General features: G+C 58.3%; 1 protein-coding gene across 17 annotated transcripts in view; it reads left to right on the plus strand.

Annotated features, from left to right (window-relative positions):
* Positions 1–390: 390 nt before the first annotated feature.
* The window catches only part of KIF1A (kinesin family member 1A), a 33,381-nt gene continuing 8,547 nt past the window's right edge, over positions 391–25,224 (plus strand). For 4 of the 17 annotated variants that reach the window (XM_074153264.1, XM_074153265.1, XM_074153266.1 and 1 more), the window contains exons 1-34: positions 391–496; positions 4,177–4,253; positions 4,359–4,538; positions 5,047–5,112; positions 5,305–5,483; positions 5,841–5,952; positions 6,332–6,409; positions 6,717–6,782; positions 7,051–7,068; positions 7,445–7,520; positions 7,635–7,713; positions 7,991–8,133; positions 9,992–10,125; positions 10,630–10,709; positions 11,049–11,124; positions 13,338–13,417; positions 13,701–13,807; positions 14,454–14,537; positions 14,664–14,844; positions 14,927–14,999; positions 15,251–15,344; positions 15,482–15,630; positions 15,787–15,965; positions 16,055–16,192; positions 20,767–20,885; positions 20,975–21,060; positions 21,381–21,519; positions 21,700–21,868; positions 22,202–22,292; positions 22,670–22,788; positions 22,973–23,028; positions 24,411–24,519; positions 24,641–24,707; positions 24,799–24,883. In XM_074153264.1, coding sequence (XP_074009365.1) covers positions 391–496; positions 4,177–4,253; positions 4,359–4,538; positions 5,047–5,112; positions 5,305–5,483; positions 5,841–5,952; positions 6,332–6,409; positions 6,717–6,782; positions 7,051–7,068; positions 7,445–7,520; positions 7,635–7,713; positions 7,991–8,133; positions 9,992–10,125; positions 10,630–10,709; positions 11,049–11,124; positions 13,338–13,417; positions 13,701–13,807; positions 14,454–14,537; positions 14,664–14,844; positions 14,927–14,999; positions 15,251–15,344; positions 15,482–15,630; positions 15,787–15,965; positions 16,055–16,192; positions 20,767–20,885; positions 20,975–21,060; positions 21,381–21,519; positions 21,700–21,868; positions 22,202–22,292; positions 22,670–22,788; positions 22,973–23,028; positions 24,411–24,519; positions 24,641–24,707; positions 24,799–24,883 — 3,595 coding nt within the window. Of the gene's footprint in view, positions 497–4,176; positions 4,254–4,358; positions 4,539–5,046; positions 5,113–5,304; positions 5,484–5,840; positions 5,953–6,331; positions 6,410–6,716; positions 6,783–7,050; positions 7,069–7,444; positions 7,521–7,634; positions 7,714–7,990; positions 8,134–8,556; positions 8,584–9,916; positions 10,126–10,629; positions 10,710–11,048; positions 11,125–13,337; positions 13,418–13,700; positions 13,808–14,453; positions 14,538–14,663; positions 14,845–14,926; positions 15,000–15,250; positions 15,345–15,481; positions 15,631–15,786; positions 15,966–16,054; positions 16,193–17,111; positions 17,373–20,766; positions 20,886–20,974; positions 21,061–21,380; positions 21,520–21,699; positions 21,869–22,201; positions 22,293–22,669; positions 22,789–22,972; positions 23,029–24,410; positions 24,520–24,640; positions 24,708–24,798; positions 24,884–25,224 lie in introns of all 17 variants that reach the window. The other 13 variants (XM_074153255.1, XM_074153256.1, XM_074153258.1 and 10 more) reach the window with 7 other exon arrangements.

Genomic DNA, 25,224 nt, shown 5'->3' on the forward strand with positions numbered 1-25,224 from the left:
ATGCTGATGGTGCTTATGTGGCTTTGTCCCCTGCTGTGGGTGCCCACCAAGTGATGCTGAGGATGATGGAGGCTCTGGGTGCTGTCCTGGGGTAAGGGCAGGGATGTCCCCTGGGACAGAGCAGGGGATCCTGACCCAAGATACAAGGGGGAGGCAGGAGAAGCAAAATGCGGGCAGATGGAAGGATGAAAAGGATGAAACAAAATGTCATCTTTCGGGCAGAGGCAAACCGGCATTCCTGGGAGGTTTTGTTGTATAGGCTTTCTGTTCATTTTTCTGGCACAGGTGTGAGATGGAGATTGAGGTGCAAGCTTTCCTAATCCCCTTTTCTCCTCTCCTTGCAGGACAGCCATTGCTCCCTGCTAGCAGGACCCACCACCGGCTGGCGCGATGGCGGGAGCATCTGTGAAGGTGGCAGTCCGCGTCCGGCCCTTCAACTCCCGGGAGATGAGCCGGGAATCTAAATGCATTATCCAGATGTCAGGAAGCACCACCAGTGAGTGGCAGTGTCGGGGGCAAAGGGGCTCAGGAAGACTTTGGCTGCTGCCAGGGGAGGACTGTGCATGGTCTGGCTGCAGCGGCAAGCACTGGGCTGCCAGGGTCTTTGGTGCAGATGCGATAGCACCTGGGGTTGTTTGGAAGAGGAAATCAGGGGGGAGATGTCATCTTTCCTGGGGGAAATGCAGTTCCGCTGTTGAAATGGTAGCAGGAGGATCTAAGTGGCACCAAGCCCTTGGATTTCAGTGGTATCGAATGGGGCAGCATCCTTGGCAGGCAACTGGGGAGGAAATATCAGAAGAGCTGGGAATCACTGGTACATGGATGTGGGGCCAAGGGTGCCCAGCCCATGATTGCCTGCCCAAGCGTGAAAGCCGTGTGCTGGCCAGCGAGAGGCTCCTGACAGCACTGCCTGGCTGGGCACTGCACGCTGTGGCATGCCAGGACCCATCCCCACTTCCGCAGCGCTTGGAGCTGCAACAGCAGCAGGATGAAGGGGTGGGAGTGGGGTTTGCCAAGGGAATGTTTTGCTCTGGGAGGAGGGATGTAGCATGGGGGCTTGGGACTGCCTGTCCTGTCAGGAGCCTGTCCGGCATTTGGCCCTCTTTAAATGACGCCTGCTGGAAATACTGGGTGAGGAAGGTGGCCGAATCCTTCCTCTTTGGCTCTGGAAGCCTCCAGATCGGACACCATCTAAAATAACTCCCTCCCTGCCTGCCTGGGGCTTCCTGCGTCACTGGCGGCAGCAGTGGGTGAAACACCAGTGCCAGCCACCCCCGCGGTGTGCACTGCCGGGCTGCCATGACAACCCTGAGGGGAGGGAGAGGAGGACCCCGGGGGTGCAGAGTGGCTCTGTGACCCTGTCAGGCCCCCCATTCACCTGGGGAGCAGGAATGGGGAGGTCTGTGAGGCATCGTCTGCTGGTCTCTGTCATCCCGGGGGGGCTCTCGCTGCCCAGTTGCGCAGTGATGCTCTGTCTGCCTGGGGTGCAGAGCTGTTCCCCTTGCGGCAGTGAAGCCTTTCTGGCCCTGACGTGGGGGCGTGGAGAGACCCTCTACTCCCCAGGCCTGGTCAAGAGCATTGGGCATCCCCTGCCTCTGCCACGGCTGTGTTCGCTCAGAGCGATCTGCCCATGCCCATCCTGCTGCCCCAGCCCTGCTGTCTGCACCCCCCTCCAGCCCCTCATGCCCTTGCCCGTGCTGGGGGGAGTGGCAGGGCTGCGGGCAGGGGCAGTGCCCTGGCCAGCCCTTTGCTGACAGCGAGGTTTTTCTCCATGAATAGACAAACTGTCGGCTAATCCCCTGCAGAGACCCCTGCACGTACCGGGGTGGGGGAGCTGGTTGTTCTGGCTAATGCACTAAGCCCTGTGGGGGGACAGCAGGGGCTGGGGGTTGGGGCAGAAAGGGGTCAGCCCTTTTCTGTCATCCTTCCCCCAAACTGACAACCACCACCCCCTTGGCTTGCTGTGTGGTGGCCACTTGCCTGCCTGCCAACACTACTGCTTTGTTCCCATGGTGTCCCCCCCTCTGCACGGCTGCAGAGACCAGACCAGGGACCAACACCCCCAGCCCCTCTCCTGGCAGCTCCCACCAGGATGACGAGGAAGGGACCTCGGCTTTCATCCCGCAAGGCCATTAATATTCTCCATCCGGGGCTGTGCTTCTGCAGGCTTTAAAATATGGCAATTATTTTCTCTCCTGTGGGTCTTGTGTTTTATCTTGCTCAGTGCTTGCTCACTCACTACACTGCCATGCTGCTAGGTCTTCAGGGTGAAGACAAGGGTCATCTCCAGATGTTTTCCTCCTTTCCCTCCTGTCTGTATGTCTGTCTGCTCTCCCCTCCTCCCCCCTCCCCCCTTCCCCCGCCTCCTTTTTAATCCCCTTTGGCCAGAGCACAAATCTTTTGCAGCAGCTTTGCAAAAGCCCTGGGGTGCCTGGTCACAGGAGAGAAAAAAACCCACCAGCGACATCCAGCCACTCTGGGGGTAAATAAATGGTAATTAAAGGGGTGTGGGGAGAGCATTTCAGGTTGGGGACAGGAGACCTGCTGCTTTTGGTGTGCTCCCTTCTACCCCATGTCCTGGTCTCTGGCCTGAGAGGCCAGCTGGGCAGCTGCAGCTGAGATGCCTGGAGCTGCTTGGTGCCGTCCCCAGCTGCTCCTCCACCCCGTGCCCAGCATGGGCTGGCACTGGGATGCAGAACAGCCGCCTTGTGTGGCCCCATCCTGCCTGCTCCTGCTTTTGCCCCCATTGGAATAATTTTTTTGTGTGTGTGGTGTTGCTCCCATTCACTCTGGCAAGGGTTGTTTCTGCAGGTCAGAGACAGACCTGAGCCGGGGGTCAGGCAGCATGATGGAGCTGCAAGGTGAACCCCAGGACCCTTTAGAGGTGCTCCACCCGACTTCTTGTGTGGCCTCCACACCTGCTTCTTTTTGCAATGGCCACTCACATGCACTCACACCACCCAGACACCAGTAGGGCCCATAGCAAGGGGAACTGAGCAGCACCATGCTGTGGTTTTGTGGTCAGGGCTAGATCCTGTCCCCCCCTTCCCACCCTCCACCTGCTCGCCTTGCTGCCTTCGTGGGCAGGAATGGACAGTTCTCAGTCCAGAAGTGGCAGATCCCTCCTGGGGGAGAATCTGTCGTGGCCATGGAGGAGGAATTTGGAGCAGAAAGCATCCATATTCATAACGTCACACACCAGGGCATCCATCCCCATGGGAAGCAGGCTGTGCCATGCCTGGGGAAGGTCCCAGTTTGAATCCCAAGTGGGTGCAAGCCCTGGCTGAACACTGGCCCCGGGGCAGGGCAGGTTGGGGCTGCGATGGACCGCTGTCGGCCTTGGTGCTGTATGGCCTCCTTGTCTCCAGTGGTGGCAGGGAGCAGCTGGAGGCTGTGGGCACAGGAGCTGTGCTGTGCCAGCCTGCAAGGTCATTTCGGTGTCACCTAACATGGCTGATGGCTGGATCTCGTGATTACCCCGCTGGTTTGGGTTTCTTCTGATGCATCTGCTATTTCAGAAAAGAACTCATCATAAACGTGCTATGGGGGCAAAAAAAAAAAGAAGCAGCAAGTGAGGAAGAGAAGTGATTCAGTCTCCAATTTCCATGGCAACGTCCTTTTCAGGGGATGGGAAAAAGCAGGCTCTTGTTTCCACTGGCAGTCTAACACGAGGCATTAATCACCCTGCTGGGGCTGGGTACCCAAAAGAAAGCACAGGGGAGGAGAGGCAGGAGCTGGCAGGGGCCTGGAGGAGCCCTGATGGGGCTGTGGCTTCTCCCACCCCACAGCACCAACATGTGTGGCTTTGGGCATGGCCCCCCAGCTGTGGGGTGAAGGAAGGCTGTGATCCTCCCCTGCTGGTGTCAGTGCTGGGCTCCCACAGGCAGATGACAGAGCAGGAAGGAGCCTGAGGAAAGGAGCCGTTGTCCCCATACCGTGCCCACAGGATGTTTGGGCAAGGCTCTGCCCTGCTGTCTGGGCTGGTGCAGGCTCTGCTGGCCATAGCACCCACCTCCTCTGCTGGGACTGGTGGGGTCTGGACCCATCTGCAGAACTGGAGGGTCCTGTGATTCAGACTTGAACATCTTCACCCTTCTCCCCTCATGAATGGGATGTGGGTTGCAGGGGTACCGTGGGTGGCTAGGTTGCCTCATGTTCCCATCTGTTTGCCCCTAGCTATCCTGAACCCGAAGCAGCCCAAAGAGACACCAAAAAGCTTCAGCTTTGACTATTCCTACTGGTCCCATACCACGGTAAGCAGCGGGAGGCCTGAGCCCGCCTGGAGCGCTGGGCTGGGCTGGGGAGAGGCAGGAGGAGCTCCTTGACAAATTTCTCCTTGTCCACACTCCTCTCTGTAGCCTGCAGACATCAACTATGCCTCTCAGAAGCAAGTGTACCAGGACATTGGTGAAGAGATGTTGCAACACGCCTTTGAAGGCTATAATGTCTGCATCTTTGCCTACGGGCAGACGGGTGCCGGAAAATCCTACACCATGATGGGGAAGCAGGAAAAGGACCAGCAAGGCATCATCCCGCAGGTACGGCCTGGTGAAAAGCTGCCTGGTCCCCTGGTCCCAGCACAATGCCCAAAGCAAAAGCGGAGTGGGGAGGGAAGAGGGGAGCAAAGCAGGAGCAGGGTCAGGCTTTGCCAAGGTCTGCCACAGCCCTGCCGCGACATAGAGCTGGCATGGCTCTGCCAGAGGGCGGGGGGAACAAGGCGGGTCACGCTGAGACCAGGTGAGTTATGGTCTGGCTACAACAAGGCCAGTACGTGTGAGCAGCAGTAGTCCAAGCACTGAGTTGCTGCTGGCTGTGCTTCCTGAGAGCTGCCGAGTTCTGACCCAGCAGAGTGCTGGGGGGGCTCTGGGGATGCTGAGCCCCCCATGTCAGGATGGGGGGAGGTTCTGCCAGCTCCCCAGGAGCTGTCTCAGCACTCAGGGTCTCTGATTTTTGGTGTGAGAAGGTAGAAGTCCCTGTGGCCTGGGCACCCTGGGCAGGAGTATCCTTCTGGTGGGAGGCCGAGCAGCTTGATTCTTCTCTCTGCAGCTGTGTGAGGACCTCTTCTCCCGCATCAATGAGACAACGAATGATAACATGTCCTACTCCGTGGAGGTAGGCACCTCATTGCCTGCGTAGTCCAGCTCCAGCCTGCAACCTGCTTCTGCAAGCCATGCCGGTGTGCAGACCCCTCTTTGGGGGGTCCCATCCCTGGGTGTGGGCTGGGCGGGAAGGACCTGATTCTGCCTACACACTGAGCTTCCACATCCTGCTGGCTGCTAGCCCTGCCCATGCCCTCTGGTCTAGGTGAGCTACATGGAGATATACTGCGAGCGTGTGAGAGACCTCCTGAACCCCAAGAATAAGGGTAACCTGCGGGTGAGGGAGCATCCCCTTATGGGTCCGTATGTGGAGGACCTTTCCAAGCTGGCCGTGACCTCCTACAATGACATCCAGGACCTCATGGATTCTGGCAACAAGGCCCGGTGAGTTGGGGGAGTGGAAGATGGCCAGGATTTGGAGACCTTGCAGACGTCTCCGGAAGGTCCTGCTTAACTTCCTCGCTTTGCTGGTCTGGCTACTCTGCAGATAGTAGTCACACCCTGTGTGAGTGGTGGGTACCCCCACTTATTTTCACCTTACCTCCTTCCTGCTCTCAAAACACCCTGGACTCAGCAGGAGAAAACCTGGACTTTTGCACATGTCCTCCCAGAGACCTCTCCTGTCCTCTGGACTTGCCTCCCCTTCATGTACCCTGCCCTGAAATGAGCCCTGGCCCTGTTACCAGTCTCTTCAGTGTCTCCTGCAGAGTGTCATACCTCCCTGTTCTCCTCTTCCCACAGCACGGTGGCTGCCACCAACATGAATGAGACCAGCAGCCGCTCCCACGCCGTGTTCAACATCATCTTCACGCAGAAGCGGCATGACGCTGAGACAAACATCACCACTGAGAAGGTGAGAGCAGAGCCTGAGGGACTCGAGGGAACCCGCATGGACCTGGGAAGGGCTTTGTGTGCTATCGACAGCACATGGGATGAGATGGTATGGGCTGATGGAGGGTTGAAACAGGATGAAGATGGGTCCCAGACACGCTCTGGGCTCATGGTCCCTCGGGGACTGGCCTCTGGACAGGATATTTGGCAACTGATGCCCTGCAGCCCTGCCTGCAAGGATGTTAGCCCTGGCCAAATTGTGGCAAGGATGACCCTGCATAACCCACCTCTGCCTTCAGAGCAGTGTCGCCTTGCAAGAAGTCTTTGCTCCCTCCTCGGCTCCATGCTGGGGCCTGGTTTGCTGTGCTTGCCAGGGCTGACAGCCTCATCTTGGCCTGCAGGTCAGCAAAATCAGCTTGGTGGACCTGGCAGGGAGTGAGCGAGCTGACTCCACTGGTGCGAAAGGCACAAGACTAAAGGTGAGAGCTGGCACAAGGTCCCTTTCTGCCGGTGGGGTTGCTGTGTCCTGCCCCCTCATCCCCAGCTGTGACATCTTCTTTCCTTGCTTGGTTCCTTGCCCACTATCCTACCAAAATCCTTGATGGGGTTTTGTTTGGAAGCTGCCCAGTGCTACTTCCACAGGGATCCATGAGACCCAACTGGGAGGTGCTGGTTAACCACTAAGACCAGCTGCTCTTTGCCTACCCCGTACTGGAACATCCCAACCTCCTGGTGCCCCAGGCTTTAGCGCCGCTTTGAAATCCGGGCTTTTCCTCTCTCCACCAGGAAGGAGCAAACATCAACAAGTCCTTGACGACTCTGGGGAAAGTCATCTCTGCCCTAGCTGAAATGGTAGGTAGCTGGAGCACAGATGAGCAGCGACACTGTGGGGGAAAGAGCTCAGGTCAGCAGGAATGGGCTCAGTTCTGAGGGATGGAGCATCCCGACTCCAAGGGATGGGCAGATACATCCCAAGCCGTCCCCGGGTCTGGGATGAGCTGGGCTGGCAAGGCTGCCATCTCCCCGGGAGACTCTGCTTTCTGCCTGGGGGACAGGGAGCTGTGGTGGGTGCTGAGGAGGGGAGCAGCTCACTTAAACAGTCTCTTCACTTTCTTTGCAGGATTCGGGGCCGAACAAGGTAGGTGCCTTGGTCAGGCTGGGGAAGAGGGGGTTGGTTTTTAGCACAGGTGGGTGGGAGTGGGTCAAAGGGTGGTTTTGGGGTGAGGCTCTGCCTGGACCCACGCCATGCTTTCCCTAGGGGCTGGCAGAGCCCTCAGCATCCTCATTGCTCTCCTCACCCTGTGGCTCTCAGTACCCAGCATTAAACAGCCAGCCCAGCCGAGACAGGGCATTTCACAGGCAAGACCTGTGGAGCTGAGCAGAGCTGCCCAAGCTCACAGTGGCCAGGCAAAGCCATTCTCCTCCAAGTCCCCATGGCTCAGGACTGGCTGTCACCTTCCCTTTGAAGCAAGCAGGCAGCCTGACAGCCCTTCCCTCTGCTCTCCATCCCCCAGAACAAAAAGAAGAAGAAGACAGATTTCATTCCCTACCGGGACTCGGTGCTGACCTGGCTGCTGCGGGAGAACCTGGGTGAGGACATGGGTGGGAGATACGGGCTCAGCGTTGGGCACGGCTGCTGAGCAAAGGGTGGTGGGTGGTGCAGGGACCAGCATCTCCCTGATGCAGGTGTATCTCTCTGGGCAGGGGGCAACTCCAGGACAGCCATGGTCGCTGCTCTCAGTCCTGCCGACATCAACTATGATGAGACCCTCAGCACCCTCAGGTAGGAAGAAGTATCCTTGTCCCTCCACAGCGGGCAAGGGCAGGGGGGGTCTCTGAAACCCAGGCGCTGCCATGTGCTCTCCTCACCTCTGTGGCATCCCTGGCTGGGGGGGTGCTTTGGAGGGACCCTGTAACCTCAGACAAGAGGCCAAAGGATTGTCCCAGCACTGGGATCCGGCAAAGGATTGCTTGCTGGAAGGTCTTGGCGGCACTCCTGCTTGTCCAATAGCTGGGGATTTGCCCCCCTGGCCACTGCTCAGGGCTCTGCTGTTCCCAAGGTATGCTGACCGCGCTAAGCAGATCCGTTGCAACGCTGTCATCAATGAGGACCCCAACAACAAGCTCATCCGGGAGCTGAAGGATGAGGTGGCACGGCTGCGCGACCTTCTCTATGCCCAGGGCCTTGGGGACATCATTGACAGTAAGTACCACCCAGTGATCTCTGGCAATGGCTACAGGCAGAGGTGGGCTGGATTCCCCCCTGCTGCCCTGCATCCTGCTCTGCTGGCCGCGTGGCAGCATCATGCTGCTGAAGCGTGGCCAGGATGCCTCTGGCAAGGCCCTGCGCACACATTTGCAACCCCCAGCCTGCTCCATAAGCAGGAGGAGCTGCTTTACACCCAGCAGACCTCCCTCTCTCCCCTCCTCTCCCCTCTCCCCTCCCTCTCCCCTCCTGTCTTCAGCATCCTGCACTTGGCAGAGGTGCCGGGAAGGCGTTCCTAGGGCTGCACCCGCCTGTGGCCTCTCCTCTGTGTGCTGTCAGAAATCCTACTGAGATGAACCCACTCTTGTTCTGTTCTCTCTGTCTTACCCCTGCTCCCTGCCCTCTCTCTCTCTCTCTTAGCCCATCCTGCTGCGGGAGGATCCAAATGTGTGTATTCCCTGTCACTGGTACTCTCTGTTGCTTCACGGCTTTGGGGAGGTGTAGGCTGTGCCCAGGGGCACCTGCGCAGCATGGGGAAGGGCTCCTGCAGCCGGCCCCACCTGATGGAAAGGTGCTTGCCTGCAGGCCAGAGAGCTGGCAAAGGGGACATGGCAGAGTCGCAGTTAGCACCTGGGGCTCAGGATAGATTTTGGAGGGACCAGTGTCCTCCCCATCTGCTGTGCCAGGGACCCTATCCCCATGGGGACTCCTTCCTCCATGCTGCCATGATGTTTCCTGTTGCTGCTGCTGCTTCTGCTGGTGCTGGGGTTCGTCAGAACTGGAGCCTGGCACTGCGCTTGGGTGGGCTGGCACAGTGTTCTCCTCATGTAGAGGTGTGTGGTGATGGCTAGGGAGTTTTTTGCCTGCGGATAAGCACTATCACCCCATTCCGCTCTGGGCCAGGCAGTGCAGCCAGTCTGTGGCGAGCCCACTGAGGAAATGGGGACCTGGCCTGTCCCCTCCTGGCTTGGTTCCCCTGGACAGAGGCAGATGGAGATAAGTGATTAATGCTGCACCCACTAGCCTGTGCCATACCCGACTCTGGCACAGTGCACCAAACCCCTGTGATTTCTTGGGGCTGGAGGAGCATCTCTGATACCTGGGTCCCTTTGCTGTGGGGTCTGGTGGCAGCTGGTGCTCCGGGTGCCTGTAACAGGCACGTTGCCACCCTGCCCTCACTTTGCTCTCGCTCTAGCTGCCCAGCCAAGGTGCTGCTCCAGCGGGCCAGGGGCAGGGGCTCTGCCAGTGAGGGGATCCCATGGCTCCTCCTGCTTCATCCCCTCAACCTCTCTGTAGGATGGAGGGCCACCGCCTCTCCCCTTCTCATTCTCTGCCCCCAGATCCAGCTAATCTGGGGCAGCCAGGCAGGGAAAACCACCCTGGCTCTGTTGCTGGGGGAGGATGACAGGGATGCTTTTGGGGAGGATGGTTGATCGCAGATGGCTGCAGGACCTCGTGTTGCAAAAAAGCATCCCTGGGAGCCCAGGAAGGCTCCAGGGCTATTCCCGCGGCTGCTTCCCAAAACAGCCTTGTGCTTCTGGGGGGCTGCCTGGGCCGGGCGAGAGATGCGCGTGCCCTTGCCCTGCTGCTGTTTGCACCGCTGTGCTGTCACCTGTGCCTTTTCCTTGCAATTCCTGGCTTTCTTCTTGCTGCACCTGGCCACTCTTTTTTTTTTTTTTTTTTCTTCCCCAACAGCTTTTCTTCTCTCTGTCTTTCTCTTTCTCTCTCTCTTCCTGTCTGTGTATCTTTCCCTGGCCCATCCCTCCTTCCCCACCCGTAGATGTGTCCGACTTTGAGAACAATAATGATGCTAGAGGGGCAGAGCTGAGTCACCGCCATGACAATCTCTCCACAGTGACCAACGCCATCGCTGGGATCAGCCCCTCTTCCTCGCTGTCAGCCTTGTCCAGCCGCGCTGCCTCCGTCGCCAGCCTCCACGAGCGCATCATGTTTGCTCCGGGCAGCGAAGAGGCAATCGAAAGGCTGAAGGTAAGAGGCCAGTGCCTGACAGGACGGAGGGCTCAGCTCAACGCTCTTGCACTGAAGCTTGCAGAAAGGGCTTGGTAGTTTCTGGATACTCATTATGGATGATGCTCATAGAAAGCGATGCTTGGACGTGCTCTTGCAGAGTGGACAGACCCAGAGCAGCCCAGTGCTCTGGACTGCTGGATGGGAGAGGGTTTGGCATGGTAGGGTCCACCTGGTGCTGCTGTCCTCCCTGTGGGGTGAGTGCTGCCTTTGCCCTGTGGGACAGACTCAGCATGGCACAGGAGCGGGCTGGCAGCAAGGGGATGCAGAGGCCGGTCTTTGTGCCTCGCTTTTTGAAGATGGGCATGACAGAAAGATGTGGGTGAAATGCTGCTGTGGCTCATTTAAACCAGCCTGAAACTGGGACCAGTGTCCCACTGTGGCATGCTGGGCAGAGCCTGGCAGAGCGGGCAGGTCTGCTGCCCATAGGACATGCTAATCCCCTGCTAACCCCCCGCTTGCCAGGAAACAGAGAAGATCATCGCGGAGCTGAATGAGACATGGGAGGAGAAGCTGCGGAGGACAGAAGCAATCCGCATGGAAAGGTGGGTGGGTTGGGGTGGGGTGGGATGGGATGAGGTGGGGTTCTCCAGGCATCTCCTCTTCTCTGCACTTTTGCCTGTTCAGCTCTTGGGGGCAGCAGGGCAATTTGACCATCCAGCCATACCCTGGCCACCCCCCGGGCACCCCAGGGCCCACCACATTAGTCTGCACAGATGTGGTCTGTTCTGAGAAGCCTTCCTGAGGCACGGAAAGGAAGCAAGCCCTACAGCTGTGGTCTGTGGGGTAAACCTGTGGGCTCAGCTTCCACCCTGGGCTTGTCTAGTGCTGGCTCCAGGGGCTTGTGGGGCTTTGACAGGCTCTTCTTTCCCTTGCTCCTTCAGGGAAGCGTTGCTGGCTGAAATGGGGGTGGCCATGAGGGAGGATGGAGGCACCTTGGGTGTTTTCTCTCCTAAAAAGGTAGGACCATCTCATTCTTTTCTTCCGGAAAATTGAGGGCTGGTTTGTACCCCTGCAGCTACCTTCTGACCTGCCCTATTGCTGCCAGCCAGCCCCAAATATCGGACTAGCCTCTTTTTTAGCCCTGAAACCTACAGGGGAAATGGCAGTGTTGACCCAGCTGGGTACAAACATTGGTGTGACCACATGGCTAAACATCCAGCCCCTGTTGCCTGGGTGCTGTCTCCTTTCAGGTGGGGCTTCACTGATGATCACTGTGTCGGACTTCTGCGTCAGCTTCTAAAAATCTGTAGTTTGGGGTGTTTGAGATTTGCTGCCCCTGAAACCAGCAAGTCCTTGCTGAGAATTGTGGGTGCAAAAATATTCCATACTCTTTATTGCTTATAGTATCGTGGAAGGTATTTTCTAAGCAAATACTGGCTGTGCCCCAGAGAGTTTGTGTGCCAGCAAACCCTGCCAAGCACCAGTTACAGCACATCACTGCCCCTCTCTTGGCTGTATAACCATAGTGGTAGTGACATTCAGTTTACAGCCCCAACCCCGTGAATCCCTCAGAGCAACACAGGCTGGTGAGGTGCAGGCATGTTCTGGTAGGACCACGGTTCTTGCTTGGCTCTCCCACTACACCAAAGGATGGTCTGAGACCTGCCCTGGCAGCTGATGCTGGTTGTCTTGGCCAAACGCCTTAGTAGGGGTGTGTGTCCAGCTGAGGCAGTAACACTCAGTGATGAAGGCTTTGGGACCTTCCCCTTGCATGCCTTGGTGTGGTTCTAAAGACAAATTTCTACACTGTTGTCTTTGTTTCTCGTTCTTGTCTCAGCTGCTGCCCGTTAGGACCCCAGACCTTTGTGTAGAAAGCGTGGGGGTTTATTCCCCAAAGCAGGTTGGTCTTGGAGGTAGAGCATGGCTGTGGTAGTCTTGGTGCCTCCTTGCTCTTCAGCTATCTGATGGGTGGAAACTCCTCCGACTTCTCCAATGGCTGGCGAGGAAAGTTAGCATCGATAGCATGCAAAACCATGTTTCGTTAAGGGCAAAGCAGGGCAGGACTTTGTTGTCTTGCTGTATACTGTCGCTGGGGTGGTTATGTCTCTAAGGAGCTCAGTGGAATTGTAGAGCATCTGCCTTCTACTAGCCAGCCTTGCAAATCTGGAGAAAAACTGCAAGCTGAAGGAGCCTCAGACCCCAGGGCTACCCCAGGGCCCAGAGGAGCCTGAGGTTAAATTTTTCGTCCAACTTATTCCTGGCAGCCACCATGGAGAAGAGCCTGTGTTTCCCTTGACCTCCAGCTCTCCTGCACAATTTGGAGTGAGTCTTCTTTCAGCCAGGGATTGTAGCACTGTCGTGGTGGGGAACCCTCTGCATGCCAAGTGTCAGTGGGCTGATATTTCTTACAGTCTCTATTCTCATTTCTGGGAAACTCAGAACTTCACCTACTGATACTCCTGCGACTTTGCCTGTTGCCTCAAGGTGCAACCACAACAGCTTGTGATGGGGTGAGGTAAGCTAGCTGCAGCTGGAGAGGTCTATGCCAGAGGGAGAAACTTCTCTCTCATCAAGAACAAAGTGGTTTGTGACCCAGGGGAAAAAAGTGATGGGAGGGAACTGTTAGGAAGGAGAACAGGGAGTGAAATTGAGTCTGGATCAGGTCTCCACTACTTTTGGTTGAACCTCTAGTTTGGGACCTGCTCTTTTAGGTGCTTCGTCTGTCCTTGTACTGCCAATGGAGGAAAACGTGCACTTTTAGTTGCTCTCATCTTAAACCAGATGCTGCATGGGATGTGTCTCTGCCTCAGCTACACTGTCCACGGGGGAGCTGGGTGCTATGGTGAGGCAAGGGCCCATAGACGTGCAGTGCAGGTGAGCAGGGTCCTGCCCCAGGAGGTGTATGCCACATCATGGCAAGTGTTGGGCCTGTTTGGCACATGAATTTTCGAAGGCAGCCAGGGGAAAGGTCTCCAGGGCTCAGCTCTTTGAGGAGAAAAGCAAGGAGGCATGTGGAGGCAGGTTATCCTCATCCCAGCTGCTTGGTTCTCTGCAGCCCCCCCTTGAAAAGTACCTGGCTGGGCATGTTGTCTGGGAGCTACAGAGGGCAGGAGAGCCCATCCATGTGCAGGGGGCAGCCTGAGGTACTGCTGAGTTCCCAGCTCCCTCGGGAGCATCTCTTAGCGCAGGAAGGCGCACCGAGGTGACTCCTTCTTGTTTGTCTCTCTCAGACACCCCACTTGGTCAACCTGAATGAGGATCCGCTTATGTCTGAGTGTCTTCTCTACTACATCAAGGACGGGATAACAAGGTGAGGGCCAGGTCCCACGGAGCGGTGGGAACCTAGCTAATACCTCAGTGCCTGACTTGCCTGGGTGGGCAGCAGGGTGACAGCTGTCCCCAGGATGGGGACCGTTCCCAGGGCAACCCCAAAGTGCCATAGCCGCATGGGGAAAAATGTATTTGCCTGGGTATCTCATTAGGAATGTTGGTCTAGCAACAAGGGCTGCTCCTGTCAGCCCCAAGGATGGTTTTGGGGGAGACTCAGGGAGGGGCTGCTTTGGTGAAGGATCAACCTGGGTTTCCTCTGGCAGGGTTGGCCGGGAAGATGCAGAGAAGAGGCAGGACATCGTTCTCAGCGGGCACTTCATTAAGGAAGAGCACTGCCTTTTCCGCAGTGACACCAAAACTGGCGGTGAAGGTATTCTCTGTCTGGAGGGGCTCCACCTCCCCAGAGACTCAGTACCTCTGCATGACCCCAGCACCTGCCCCCAGCTGGGGTCCTGCCCTCCTCAGACTAGCGAGGTTCTCTCACATGGCTGTGGCCTCTCCGTGCTTCCAGATCGAGCTAGTGCCCTCACCCATCTGGGAGGGAAGCTCCTGCAAAGCCAATGGAAGCTGCCACAGTGAGGCAATCCAGGGAGATCACGGTGGGAGGGAAGAGCAGACCATTCTCCTGCCTAAGACATGGAGCAGAGCCCACCCCAGACATGGAGCAGAGCCCACCCTGCAAACCAGCAGGAACCTGGGGGTGAAAGGGCTTTGGGAGATGAGCCTGGAGATGCATGCTGGAGGCTCCGATCTCCTCTTATGTCCAGACTCCAGCTGCTTTTAGCCCTTGGGAATGCTCTGATTAACATGAGGTTGGCTGAGCCCCATTGGTTGCCCAGAGTGTGGGTTCTGCCAGTGGGTACCCCATGGTCTCCCACTCTGCACCTGGGGTGCTGGCTGGAGCAGCTGTCCCTTTCTGATGCTGCAGGAGCCTCAGAGCAGGAGATGCAGGATTTATCCCTCTGCTTCCACCTTACATTTGCGCTCTCTCTCTCCCTCTCCCACTGTCCCTGCAGTAATAGTGACCCTAGAGCCCTGTGAAGGTGCCGACACCTACGTGAATGGCAAAAAGGTGACGGAGCCCAGCATCCTGCGCTCAGGTGGGTGCCTGGAGCCAGCACACCAGCGCTGCTCTAACCCGCCTGCCTTCCAATCCACAGGGGCCCTGTACATTGTCCCACATTAAACCTACTCCCTTTCCCCCTCCCCCACGTGTATCCCTGTAGGAAATCGCATCATCATGGGCAAGAGCCACGTCTTCCGCTTCAACCACCCTGAGCAGGCTCGGCAGGAGCGGGAGCGGACCCCATGCGCTGAGACCCCCGCTGAGCCTGTGGACTGGGCTTTCGCCCAAAGAGAGCTGCTGGAGAAGCAGGGCATTGACATGAAGCAGGAGATGGAGCAGCGGTGAGGGCACAGGGGCTGGGGCAATGGGGAGTTGAATAGCTACATCCAGGTCAGTCATCCTCTCCTTTCCCGTTCCTCTCAGGCTCCAGGAATTAGAGGACCAGTACCGGAGGGAGCGGGAGGAGGCAAATTACCTTCTAGAGCAGCAGAGGCTGGTAGGTGGCCAGGACCTGGCTCCTTCTCAGGCTGCCCAGGCATGACTGAGTCCTGGTAGGTGTTTGCTTGGGGTGGCTCTGTGTGTCCTAAAAGCAAGGGCAAACCTGTCATTCCTGGGGTTGTCCTCATAAACATGGATCCAGAGGAGGGAGGAGGCTGGGTTCCTACAGGGGGGGAGAAGTGCTACATGGCAGCATGAAGGAAGGTCACACCTTGTGGGTTGCATCATTCCTCTCCCCGCTTCCCCCAGGACTATGAGAGCAAATTGGAGGCTTTGCAGAAGCAGATGGACTCTAGGTATTACCCTGAGGCAAATGAGGAAGAGGAAGAACCTGAGGATGAAGGTAGGGGCTGGGTGCCACCACAAGGTTTTGATGCTCTCTGCAGAAGCAAGAAGAGTGGACTGTGGGCCCCCTGGGCACCTCTATGCTAATGTCCTCCTTCCTAGCAGTACAATGATTGTCCCTCCATGTCCCCACAGTGCAGTGGACAGAGCGAGAGTTCGAGCTGGCCCTCTGGGCCTTTAGGAAGTGGAAGTGGTACCAGTTCACCTCCCTCCGTGACTTGCTCTGGGGCAATGCCATCTTCCTCAAGGAAGCCAATGCCATCAGTGTGGAGCTGAAGAAGAAGGTGGGTGCCTGGGGCTCCTCTCTAGCTTGCTGTGACACCCATGGCAGAGGCCACAAGTGTGGGCAGCCAGGGAAATGCCGAGGGGGACGCAGAAGGCACCACATGGAGCTCGCTGTCCTCCCAGGCAGCTCACCGCCCCTCTCTGCCCCTTTCCAGGTACAGTTCCAGTTTGTGCTCCTCACTGACACGCTGTACTCACCTCTCCCTCCTGACCTGCTGCCTCCTGATGCTGCCAAAGACCGGGAGAAGCGGCCATTCCCCCGGACCATTGTGGCCGTAGAGGTGCAGGACCAGAAGAATGGGGCAACGCATTACTGGACCCTGGAGAAGCTGAGGTGGGCAAGTGATGCCTGTGCTGGGGAGGGCTTCGCTGGCCTCAGCCCGGTTTCTCACCATCACCTGCTGCGGTCCCCTCTGCCTGCAGGCAACGCCTGGACCTCATGCGTGAAATGTATGACCGTGCAGCAGAAGTGCCTTCTAGTGTCATTGAGGACTGCGACAACGTGGTGACTGGTGGAGATCCTTTCTATGACCGCTTCCCCTGGTTCAGGCTGGTCGGCAGGTGAGTGCTTCCGCTCCTTCTAAGTGTGGCTGGGACCTGCAGGCAGCCCTGCGGGAGGAGGCACCACTGGCTCTGCCCTCCCCTGGGGCCGCGCCGTGGGGGGATGCGTTTTTCCCCCCAGTGCCAGTCAGGGCCCATCTTGCCTGCGATGGCTGTCCTCGGCATTGGCTGCCGGGACCCTGAGGGACCTGCGAGCCGCTGGCAACACTCCCGCTGCCTGCCGTAACACAGTGCTGTGAGGCTCTTGGCTCTTGGCTTGCCGCTGGTGGGAGGCAGGGGGCTGCAGCTCTCCAGCAGGCCGAGAGCCTGTGCCATCGCGACCTCTGCCCCGGCGGGCACGTGTCCATGTGCACATGTTGGTGTCTGAGCATCTGTCTGTATGGTATGTGCCACGGGTCTCCGTGCTCTTCCTGCACGCTGGCTGGAAGGGTGCGTTGCCGGCGACAAGGATGGGCCACCCCGGAGAAGGGGTCTGCCCCGGTGGGCAGAGGGAGCAGGGGGATAAGCCGCATGGCCTGACCAACCGCACCTGCTGTGGAGGCACCCCCCTGTGCCACGGCATGTGGAAAGATTCCCTTCAGCGGCGGGGGTGACGGCGAGCCTCGTGCCACCCGCTCCGTCCCTGTGTTGCCCACAAAGCCATCAAGGGGAAGCCCCACCATTTACACCAGTTCCTTGGGTCACTCTTTTCTCCGCCCTTTATAGCTGACAGCTGTTAGTGGCTTACTTTAGAGATGCACTAGACGGGCAGGTCTTTATTTCCCGACGTCCCTTGGTTTAAGCAGAAAAAAAAACCTACCCCAAAATCCAACTGAGAAAAAAAACAACCAAACAAAAAAGCACAAAGTTCCTATTCTTGCTCTCTCTTTTTGGAACAGCTGGTGTTAACCTGTCTTCTATCTTGTTGTACTAACCTTAGTTCAGATATCTCTGGCTGCAACAGCTCTCCTCTTTTCAACACATGCATGAGCGAGCGCATGGCTGATCTCACCCCCTCCCCTACCTTCTCGAACCCCGACTCCGACATCACCGAGCCTGCTGACGAGCAGCACCAGGGGCAGGAGGAGGAGGAGGAGGAGGAGGCGGAGGACCTGGAGGAAGACATCTTTCCGGAGTGCCCGCTGTGTGATGGCCGGGATCCATTTTACGACCGCTCCCCCCTGTTCAGTTTAGTAGGAAGGTTGGTGAGGTTTTAGGAGAGCATGCCGGGAAGGAACTAGCTCTTTCGCATGAGGGAACTGCTTTCGGACATGACTCCCACCTCGTGGGCATCCCGGAGGCGCAGGGGTGGCTGGTCAGCTGGGATTGCCACCAAGCCTGGGGCACCCGGCAGGGCGGTGAGGTGCCTACCAAGGTAGGCCTGTGATGAGCACAGCAGTGGTAGGGGATAGTGGGGGAAGGCAGATGGCACTAGCTCCGCTGGAGACCCTTTAGGCAGGTCCCTCTTTGGGGTAGCCCCCGAAAAGCGGAGCTCTGCTCCACCTCCAGCACCAAAGGAGCTGGGGGAGCTGCATGGGGGTCTTGGTCCTGCACATTTCTGTCCCAGAAAGGGCCACCTCCCACTGGACTTGGGGTGAGCCCACAGTGCTGCTGGCTGGGGACATGCAGGCAGTTCAAAGCTGCGCGTGCCTCTGGCACTGGCTTGGCCGTCCCAGCTGCATTGGTCAGTGTGAACCCCCCTGGACGTGGAGACTTGGATTTCCCCATGTGTCGGGGGGACAAATCTGAGGGCAAGCCAGGTGCAGGAGGGAAAGGAGGGCTCTGTGAAAAGCAGCATTTTCTCTTGCTGCCTATGCCCAGTGCCAGGCTTGGGGACATCCCTGCCAGCTTGGCACAGGAGATTTGCAGGGGGGTTGCAGGGACCTAGTTTGCAGGCTCCAGCTCCTCCTCAGCTCCAGCCGAGGACAAGAGTTTTGATTTCTCATACCTTTTGGCCAGGGATGCCCCCTGGGCTCCATCAGTCTTAGCCTGGAGAAACCCACCAGCTGCTGCAAAACTGGCTATGCCGCCGAACCCGGTCGCAATCTGCCCATCCCCAAAATGGGAGGAGGTACTCCCACCTCTGGGGTTTTCCTAAGGGAATGTGTGCCCGGAGCTGGTCCCGGAGCCTCTGCCCCAGGCAGGAGCCAGAGGGGCTCAAGACGGTGAACCTCTCCCCACTGGGGCTGCCCCGGTTGGAGCTGGGGCTCCTCTTCCTCAGTGTGCTAAAGCCAGGCTTACCCCTGCCAGGCAGGGTGTGGGCAGCGAGGTGGGGAGGAGGGGAACCAGCTCAGGCAGAGTGGGCAGAGGTGGGATAAGAGTCCTGCAGCCTCAGACCGAAAGAGCTGGGTTCTTCCCCACTTTTTTTCTTTTTTTTTTCTTTTTTCCTCATTTAAAAACAAAAGAAAAACAAAACAAAACACAAAGACCAAAAAAACCCCACAAAAACAAAACAGCAAAACATCAAAAAAACCCCCAAAACTCTTGGGGGCACCTCAAAAAACCAAACAAGGCCCTGCGGCAGTGGCCCTGCTCCATGCCAGGGGCACATTCCCCGGAGCTTAGTGCCTTCTGACTTCTTTTGAGTCTGCTCTGGGTTTGGCTCCCCGCGCAGCAGCTCTGCTGGCCACATTTCTTGTGAAGTGTGCTTGGATTGGTTTATGATTGGATCCTTGTCTTTGATTTTTTTTTTCCCTTCCTTTCTTTTTTTTTCTTTTAGGTTTGTTTTTTTTCAGTTTTTTGGGTTTTTCTTTTTTTAGCTGCTGGCTCTCTCTCTCCAAAGCTTTAGCGAAAATTGGGGTTCTTTCACTTTCATCTTCCTTTGGAAAGGCTTTTCTTTGGTCTGAGCATGCCATCTTTGCACCTCACCAATCTTGTGGTTAGTGTCCCTGCCCTCCTTCCTCTAGTGACACACTTGTCCCCCTCCTCCCTGCCCACCCTGCCCTCCCTCCCCTTCTTTCCTCCCCTCTCCCCCCCCTGACTTCAACACCAGCTGCCCTGTGATTTTGAGCAGGTGGGCGCACCAGATCCCTGCACTTTTGAGACCTCCCTGTGGTCACAGGGCTCTGCCCCAGGCATGCGGTCCTGCCAGGAAGTCCTGGCGTGGTCCAGCCACTTGTCCCTGGTGGCCTCTGAGAAGAGATGGGTTGACATGGGCCCAGCAGGAGATGGTTATGAGGCATCACCTTCACTTCCACAACTTGGGTCCTTGGAGATGCTTTGGGTGGAAAAAGCCTCAAGCAGCGGTTGGAGGTCAATGGGGGTCACCAGAACAGGGAGAACCTCTGGACTTTGGGGCTCGGGCTGCAAGTGTGGGGCTGGGCCCTCCTGCAAGAGCCCTCTGGCCACTTTCGGGTGCCATTGGATGTCTGCAAAGACGCTTGCGAGGTTGGGACGTCATGAGCAGCACTGTCAGCCGCAACCCTCATGGGAGCCTCCTAGAGCAGAAGTGTCCTGGCCAGTCCCAGCACCCACGACACTCGAAGACACTGCATATCAAGACGCTGGTGTGCACCCCGGGGAGGGGTGCCAGGCACCCCGCACCCTCTCTTGCTGGGAACAGTGCTGCCCTGCAGGCAAGGGCAGTTCGCACCACTTGGCAGGGAGCTTGGTGCCAAAGGCTCTGGAGGTGTCTTGTGACTGCTGAGGGCATGGCGTGCCACCATCGCCAGAGTGCCAGGAGGACCGTTGAACAGTGACCCGGCTGGCAGCGAGGTTGAGGAAGGCAGCAAGAAGAGGCAAAACACTTGAAAAACAGGGACCTGTGGTCTGGCATGAAGTGCTGGCAGAGACATGGTGCGGCCATCGCTTTGAACCCCAGCGTGGCACCCTACCATGGCAGTATTGGCAACCTGGACACTGCTGAGGAGGGCAGGGAGGCTCCAACCTGCCATACGGGGAGCAGGGCAGCCTGGGACCCTGAAGCCATGTGTGTGAAGGGATGTGGCAGGGGGACACACGCTGCCAGCCACACTGTGCAGCCTCCCTCCCAGCCAGGCAAAGGCCACCCCCAGCCACCAGTAGTCCTGTGGCACAGCAGTAAGTGCTGGGGCCAGGACCCCCCAGCAGGTTCATCTCTGGAGGCTTCTGGCCTCCAACCAGGACCTCCTCCTCTCCCTTCCTTTGCTCCCATTGGCCTCTACCTCCCTCGTCACCCTCCTTTCCCCCCTGCCTTGTCCCTGTCTCCCCCACGGTTACTCTGCAGCCACCCCCAAGTCATGTTGCAGCACTTCCTGCCCTAGTCCTCCGGCTCTCCACCACAAAGAAGGTCCTCTTCCCTCCCAGCTTCACGGTGGCACCAGTGCAGCCCCCTCCCTGCCCGCCACGGAAGTGACAGCTGGAGAGGTATGCGAGCCCCTTCTGCTTCATGGTGCTGCCCGCGGCACATGCTGCCTGCCCGCTGCCCGCTCCCTGCCCCTCTCGGCTGGCCCTGGCTGCCTTCTCTTTAGTTTTGCTTTGCAGTGCCGCGGTAGCGCCGTGAGCGGTGACCTGGGATCCCGGCCGCCGCCGGCCGCGCCACCCGCGCCTGGGGACCTGCGGGTGGGAGCAGTGACCGCTCTCCCCCTGTGTTGTATGTGTCCCCCCCTCTCTGGCAGGGCCTTCGTCTACCTGAGCAACCTCCTCTACCCCGTGCCCCTGGTCCACCGCGTGGCCATCGTCAGTGAGAAGGGTGAGGTGAAGGGCTTCCTGCGCGTGGCTGTCCAGGCCATCTCAGGTAGGAGGGGGACACCCCCCCCCCCGCCCAAATGTGCCCCTTGCATTCCCTGCAGCCCCCACCCCAGCTCACCCCCATGCCTCCTCCAGCGGATGAGGAAGCCCCCGACTACGGCTCTGGTGTGCGGCAGTCAGGGACAGCCAAGATATCCTTTGATGATCAGCACTTTGAGAAGGTACGGTGGTGGACAGCTCTTGGTGGGTGCCTGGGACCACAAACTGCTACCTGCCACGGCGATGCTCCCCCATGGGGACCACCAGGCTCCCAGAGGTGCAGGCATCACACTGAAGGGACCATGCTCCTGGTCTGCCTGGCAGCCCCCAGCCCTCTGGCACCCACCAATGCACCCTGCTCTCCTCCATGTCCTAAGGAGGGTCTGCTGTGGGGCGGGGAAGGGAGAGCTGGAGGTATCCCCGTGCTCAGGGCAGTGGTGGAGGTTTCAAGCAGGACTGCCTCGGGGATCATCAGCATCCCTGAGCCCCACTTCTGGTGCAGTTCCAGTCAGAGTCATGCCCGGCTGTGGGGATGTCTCGCTCGGGGACCTCCCAGGAGGAGCTGCGCATCGTCGAAGGCCAGGGGCAGGTCAGCGACATGGGGCCCTCTGCTGATGAAGTCAACAACAACACCTGCGCAGGTGAGAGGGTGCTGACAAGTGGTTGGGGAGCAGCCCTCTGCCCCAGCACCCAGCCTGCTCCTGGCCCCGAGCCTGCTCCTGCCCAAGTGTCGAAAGCCCACTGCTCCGGTGTGGGCTTGCTGGCAGACACCGAGGGGGGTAACCCCCCCTGCCTTGCTGAAGACCCTCCCCTTCCTGCAGTGACCCCAGAGGACCTTCTCCTGGAGAGCCCAGAGAAGCCTGCACCAGATGGGCCGCTGGAGACGGCTCTGGACCACCTGAAGCTGGGCAGCATCTTCACTTTCCGTGTGACGGTCCTGCAAGCCTCCAGCATCTCTGCGGAATACGCAGACATCTTCTGCCAGTTCAAGTGAGGCCCCAGTGCCCCCCGGCCCTGCATCTCCCACCATGGTCTGGCCATCGCCTTGGGCCTGGTGTTGGACATTGGGGACCCTGAGCCCTGCCACCTCTGAGCCCTTTGTGGATGGGGAGGCAAAACCAAGGGCTGTGGGATAAGCCCACGCACTTCTCACTTGGTCACTGGTAGAAGACAGGGAAAAGCTCTCATCAGCTTTGGGGAAGTCCTGTGCCAGCCCAGGGTGTGGGCGACAGCCCCAGAGAGAGTGGGCCCTTCTCCTGGTCCCTACCCTCTCTCCCCTCCCTGCTCTGGCACATCCCTGAGCCACCTTCCCTCCCTCCACAGCTTCATACATCGCCATGACGAGGCCTTTTCGACAGAGCCCTTGAAGAACACGGGACGGGGGCCACCACTGGGCTTCTATCATGTCCAGAATGTGCGTACCCCTCCTCTGCCCACACCCCCTCACCCCTGTGGCGGTGGGCGTCTCCACAGGGCCTTTGGCTGGATCTTCTCCCCAGGGGAGCAGCTTCCTCCTCGCTTTTCCAGCTTATCACAGCCACCCAGCTAAGCCAACCTTAGACAAGGTGGATGGGTGGGGGAAAGACCAAAAGCCACTGCTCTCCACCTGAAAAGGCTGGGATTTCATGGCAGTGGTCTCAGTGGGGACAGCGTCCCCTGGCCATGGGGAAGGGGATGCATGAGGAATGCAGAGGACTAGACAAGCTTGTACCCTTCTATCTCCCTAGTGCTGTTGCCAGCTGCATCCCTTTCCCAGCTAAATTGCACCTTTGATGGCTCTTTCTCTTCTAGATTGCCGTGGAGGTGACCAAGTCCTTCATTGAATACATCAAGAGCCAGCCAATTGTATTTGAAGTCTTTGGGCACTACCAGCAGCACCCCTTCCCACCCCTCTGCAAAGATGTCCTGAGGTGGGCACACTCTAAGCCACCCCTGGCCCCTGGGTGCCATGGGGGCGCCCAGTATATCCAGCTTCGTGGGGACCCAGAGAAAGAAGGGACAGGTGGTGGGAGGGGGTGGCCCTGGGGTGTATATGGGATTGGCCGGGTTTGGGTATCCCTGTGGATGCTTGAACTAAGGTGGTTCTCTCTGCAGCCCACTGAGGCCGTCCCGACGCCACTTTCCCCGTGTGATGCCACTCTCCAAACCAGGTAGGGAACGTGGGCCTCCTGCTTCTCTGCTTGCCTGTGGTCCTTGTGCTGGGTACAGTGTCCCCTTCCCCAGGAGGACCAGTTAGGACCCCAGGGGCACCACAAAATGTACTGTGGGCCAGAGCACCTGAAAGCCCTTGGCACCCATTCCTGCAGCACCCGGCTGATGCAAAACCCCCTCCTTGCCTCCTGCAGAGCAGTGGGGAGGAGGCTGCCCACCCTGGATGACTCAAATGGCCACCCAGCCCTGTCATCCCGCAGGGGCTGCAGGGTCCACTCTGGCCACTAAGACCCAAGTTGTTGGGGTTTGGCTAAGCGCCCTGGTTTGCTGTGCAGTCCCTGCAGCAGCACTGGGGGAGCCTCCTTCCAGCTGGCCCCAAGCAGCTGGCCCCAGGTGTCCCTGGAACAGTGCTGCATGGCTTGGGATGTGTGTGTGCTGGGGCTGTGGGCTTAGGGTGTGCATCCCAGATCATCTGCGGAGAAGGGCTTGGGGGTACTGGTGAAAAGCTGCACATGACTCAGCAATGTGCGCTGGCAGCCCAAAAAGCCTCCTGCACCCTGGCCTGCATCCCCAGCAGCGTGGCCAGCATGGCAAGGAGGGGATTCTGCCCCTTTGCTCTGCTCTGGGGAGACACCCCCCCCAGTGCTGCCTCCAGCTCTGGGGCCACCAACAGCAGAAGGACATGGAGCTGTTGGAGCAGGGCCAGAGGAGGCCACGGAGATGCTGGGAGGGCTGGAGCCCCTCTGCTGTGAGGACAGGCTGAGAGAGTTGTGGGGGTTCAGCCTGGAGAAGAGAAGGCTCCGGGGAGACCATATTGCAGCCTTTTAGTACTTAAAGGGCACCTACAGTAAAGATGGGGAGAAACCTTTTAGCCGGACCTGTTGTGATAGGACAAGGGGTTTAAACTAAAAGAGGGGAGATTTAGACTAGATATAAGAAAGAAATTTTTTACGCTGAGGATGGTGAGACACTGGCCCAGGTTGCCCAGAGGTGGTGGATCCCCTATCCCTGGAAACATTCCAGGTCAGGTTCGACAGGGCTCTGAGCAAGATGTCCCCGCTCATTGCAGGGGGATTGGGCTAGATGATATTTAAAGGTCCCTTCCCACCCAAATTATTATATGATTCTGTGATCTCAGGGATGGGTGAGGCTGGCTGCATCAACTTGACACCCTAAGTGCGCCATTTTTGGCATGGGAGAAGGCACACTGGTAGTCAGCGAGGTCTCTGGGATGGGGCTGTCCCCCTCTATGCCTTGCTGCCACCTCGATGTGTCTCTCTGTGGTCCCTCCCTCTGCCTTTACCCTGCCTACCGGCATGTGTCTCACTCCAAATGTCAGTGGCAAGCTCATCCTTTAAGCTGACTTTCCAACCTGCTGCAGTGCCTGCCACGAAGCTGAGCACCATGACTCGGCCCAGCCCTGGCCCATGCCAGTGCAAGTACGACCTGATGGTCTTCTTCGAGATCTGTGAGCTGGAGGCCAATGGCGAGTAAGTCCTGCCGGAAAGGGAAGTGGGAAGGAGAGGGAAGCAGCGCGGTGATTTGCCCAGTGCTTGGCACCTGTGGGCAGGCTGACAGGGCTCTGTGTCACACCATGGTCCTCTCTTCCAGCTACATCCCTGCCGTCGTGGACCACCGTGGAGGCATGCCATGCCATGGGACCTTTCTCCTCCACCAGGTACTCCCTTCCTGAGATGCCGTCCTGACTCTGGCTCCTGACAGGAGCTGTGTTAAACATTGCCCCTTCTCTCTGGCCTTGTGGGTCTCAGGGCATCCAGAGGAGAATCACTGTCACCTTGGTGCATGAAACGGGCAGCCTCATCCGCTGGAAGGAAGTGCGGGAGCTGGTTGTGGGTAAGCTGAGGACCCCCCAGCCTGCCGAGCTCCCAGGCATCCTCCTGGGCTTTTTCTCGCCCACATTCCCATGCAGGGCTTTATGCCTCGTCTCCCCTCCCACCCTGCCATAGCAAAGCAGCAGCTGCCTGGCAGGTGACACTGGGACACTGCGTGGGCAGGATGCCTCAGTCCTGGACACCACATCCAGGAGCTGGACCAGGACCTCTGGCACTGAGTGGCCAAGTGCCAGGGCAGCTGCTGCCTGTGACAAGAGGGCTGCTGGGGGCTGCAGGCAAGGCGGGCTGCCCCTGCCCCTCGCGGGGACCCTCACTGGGCCACCACCTGTTGCCTGAGCTGTG

Source organism: Numenius arquata, chromosome 9 (genome assembly GCF_964106895.1).
Source record: "Numenius arquata chromosome 9, bNumArq3.hap1.1, whole genome shotgun sequence".
In the NCBI taxonomy this organism is placed as follows: domain Eukaryota; kingdom Metazoa; phylum Chordata; class Aves; order Charadriiformes; family Scolopacidae; genus Numenius; species Numenius arquata.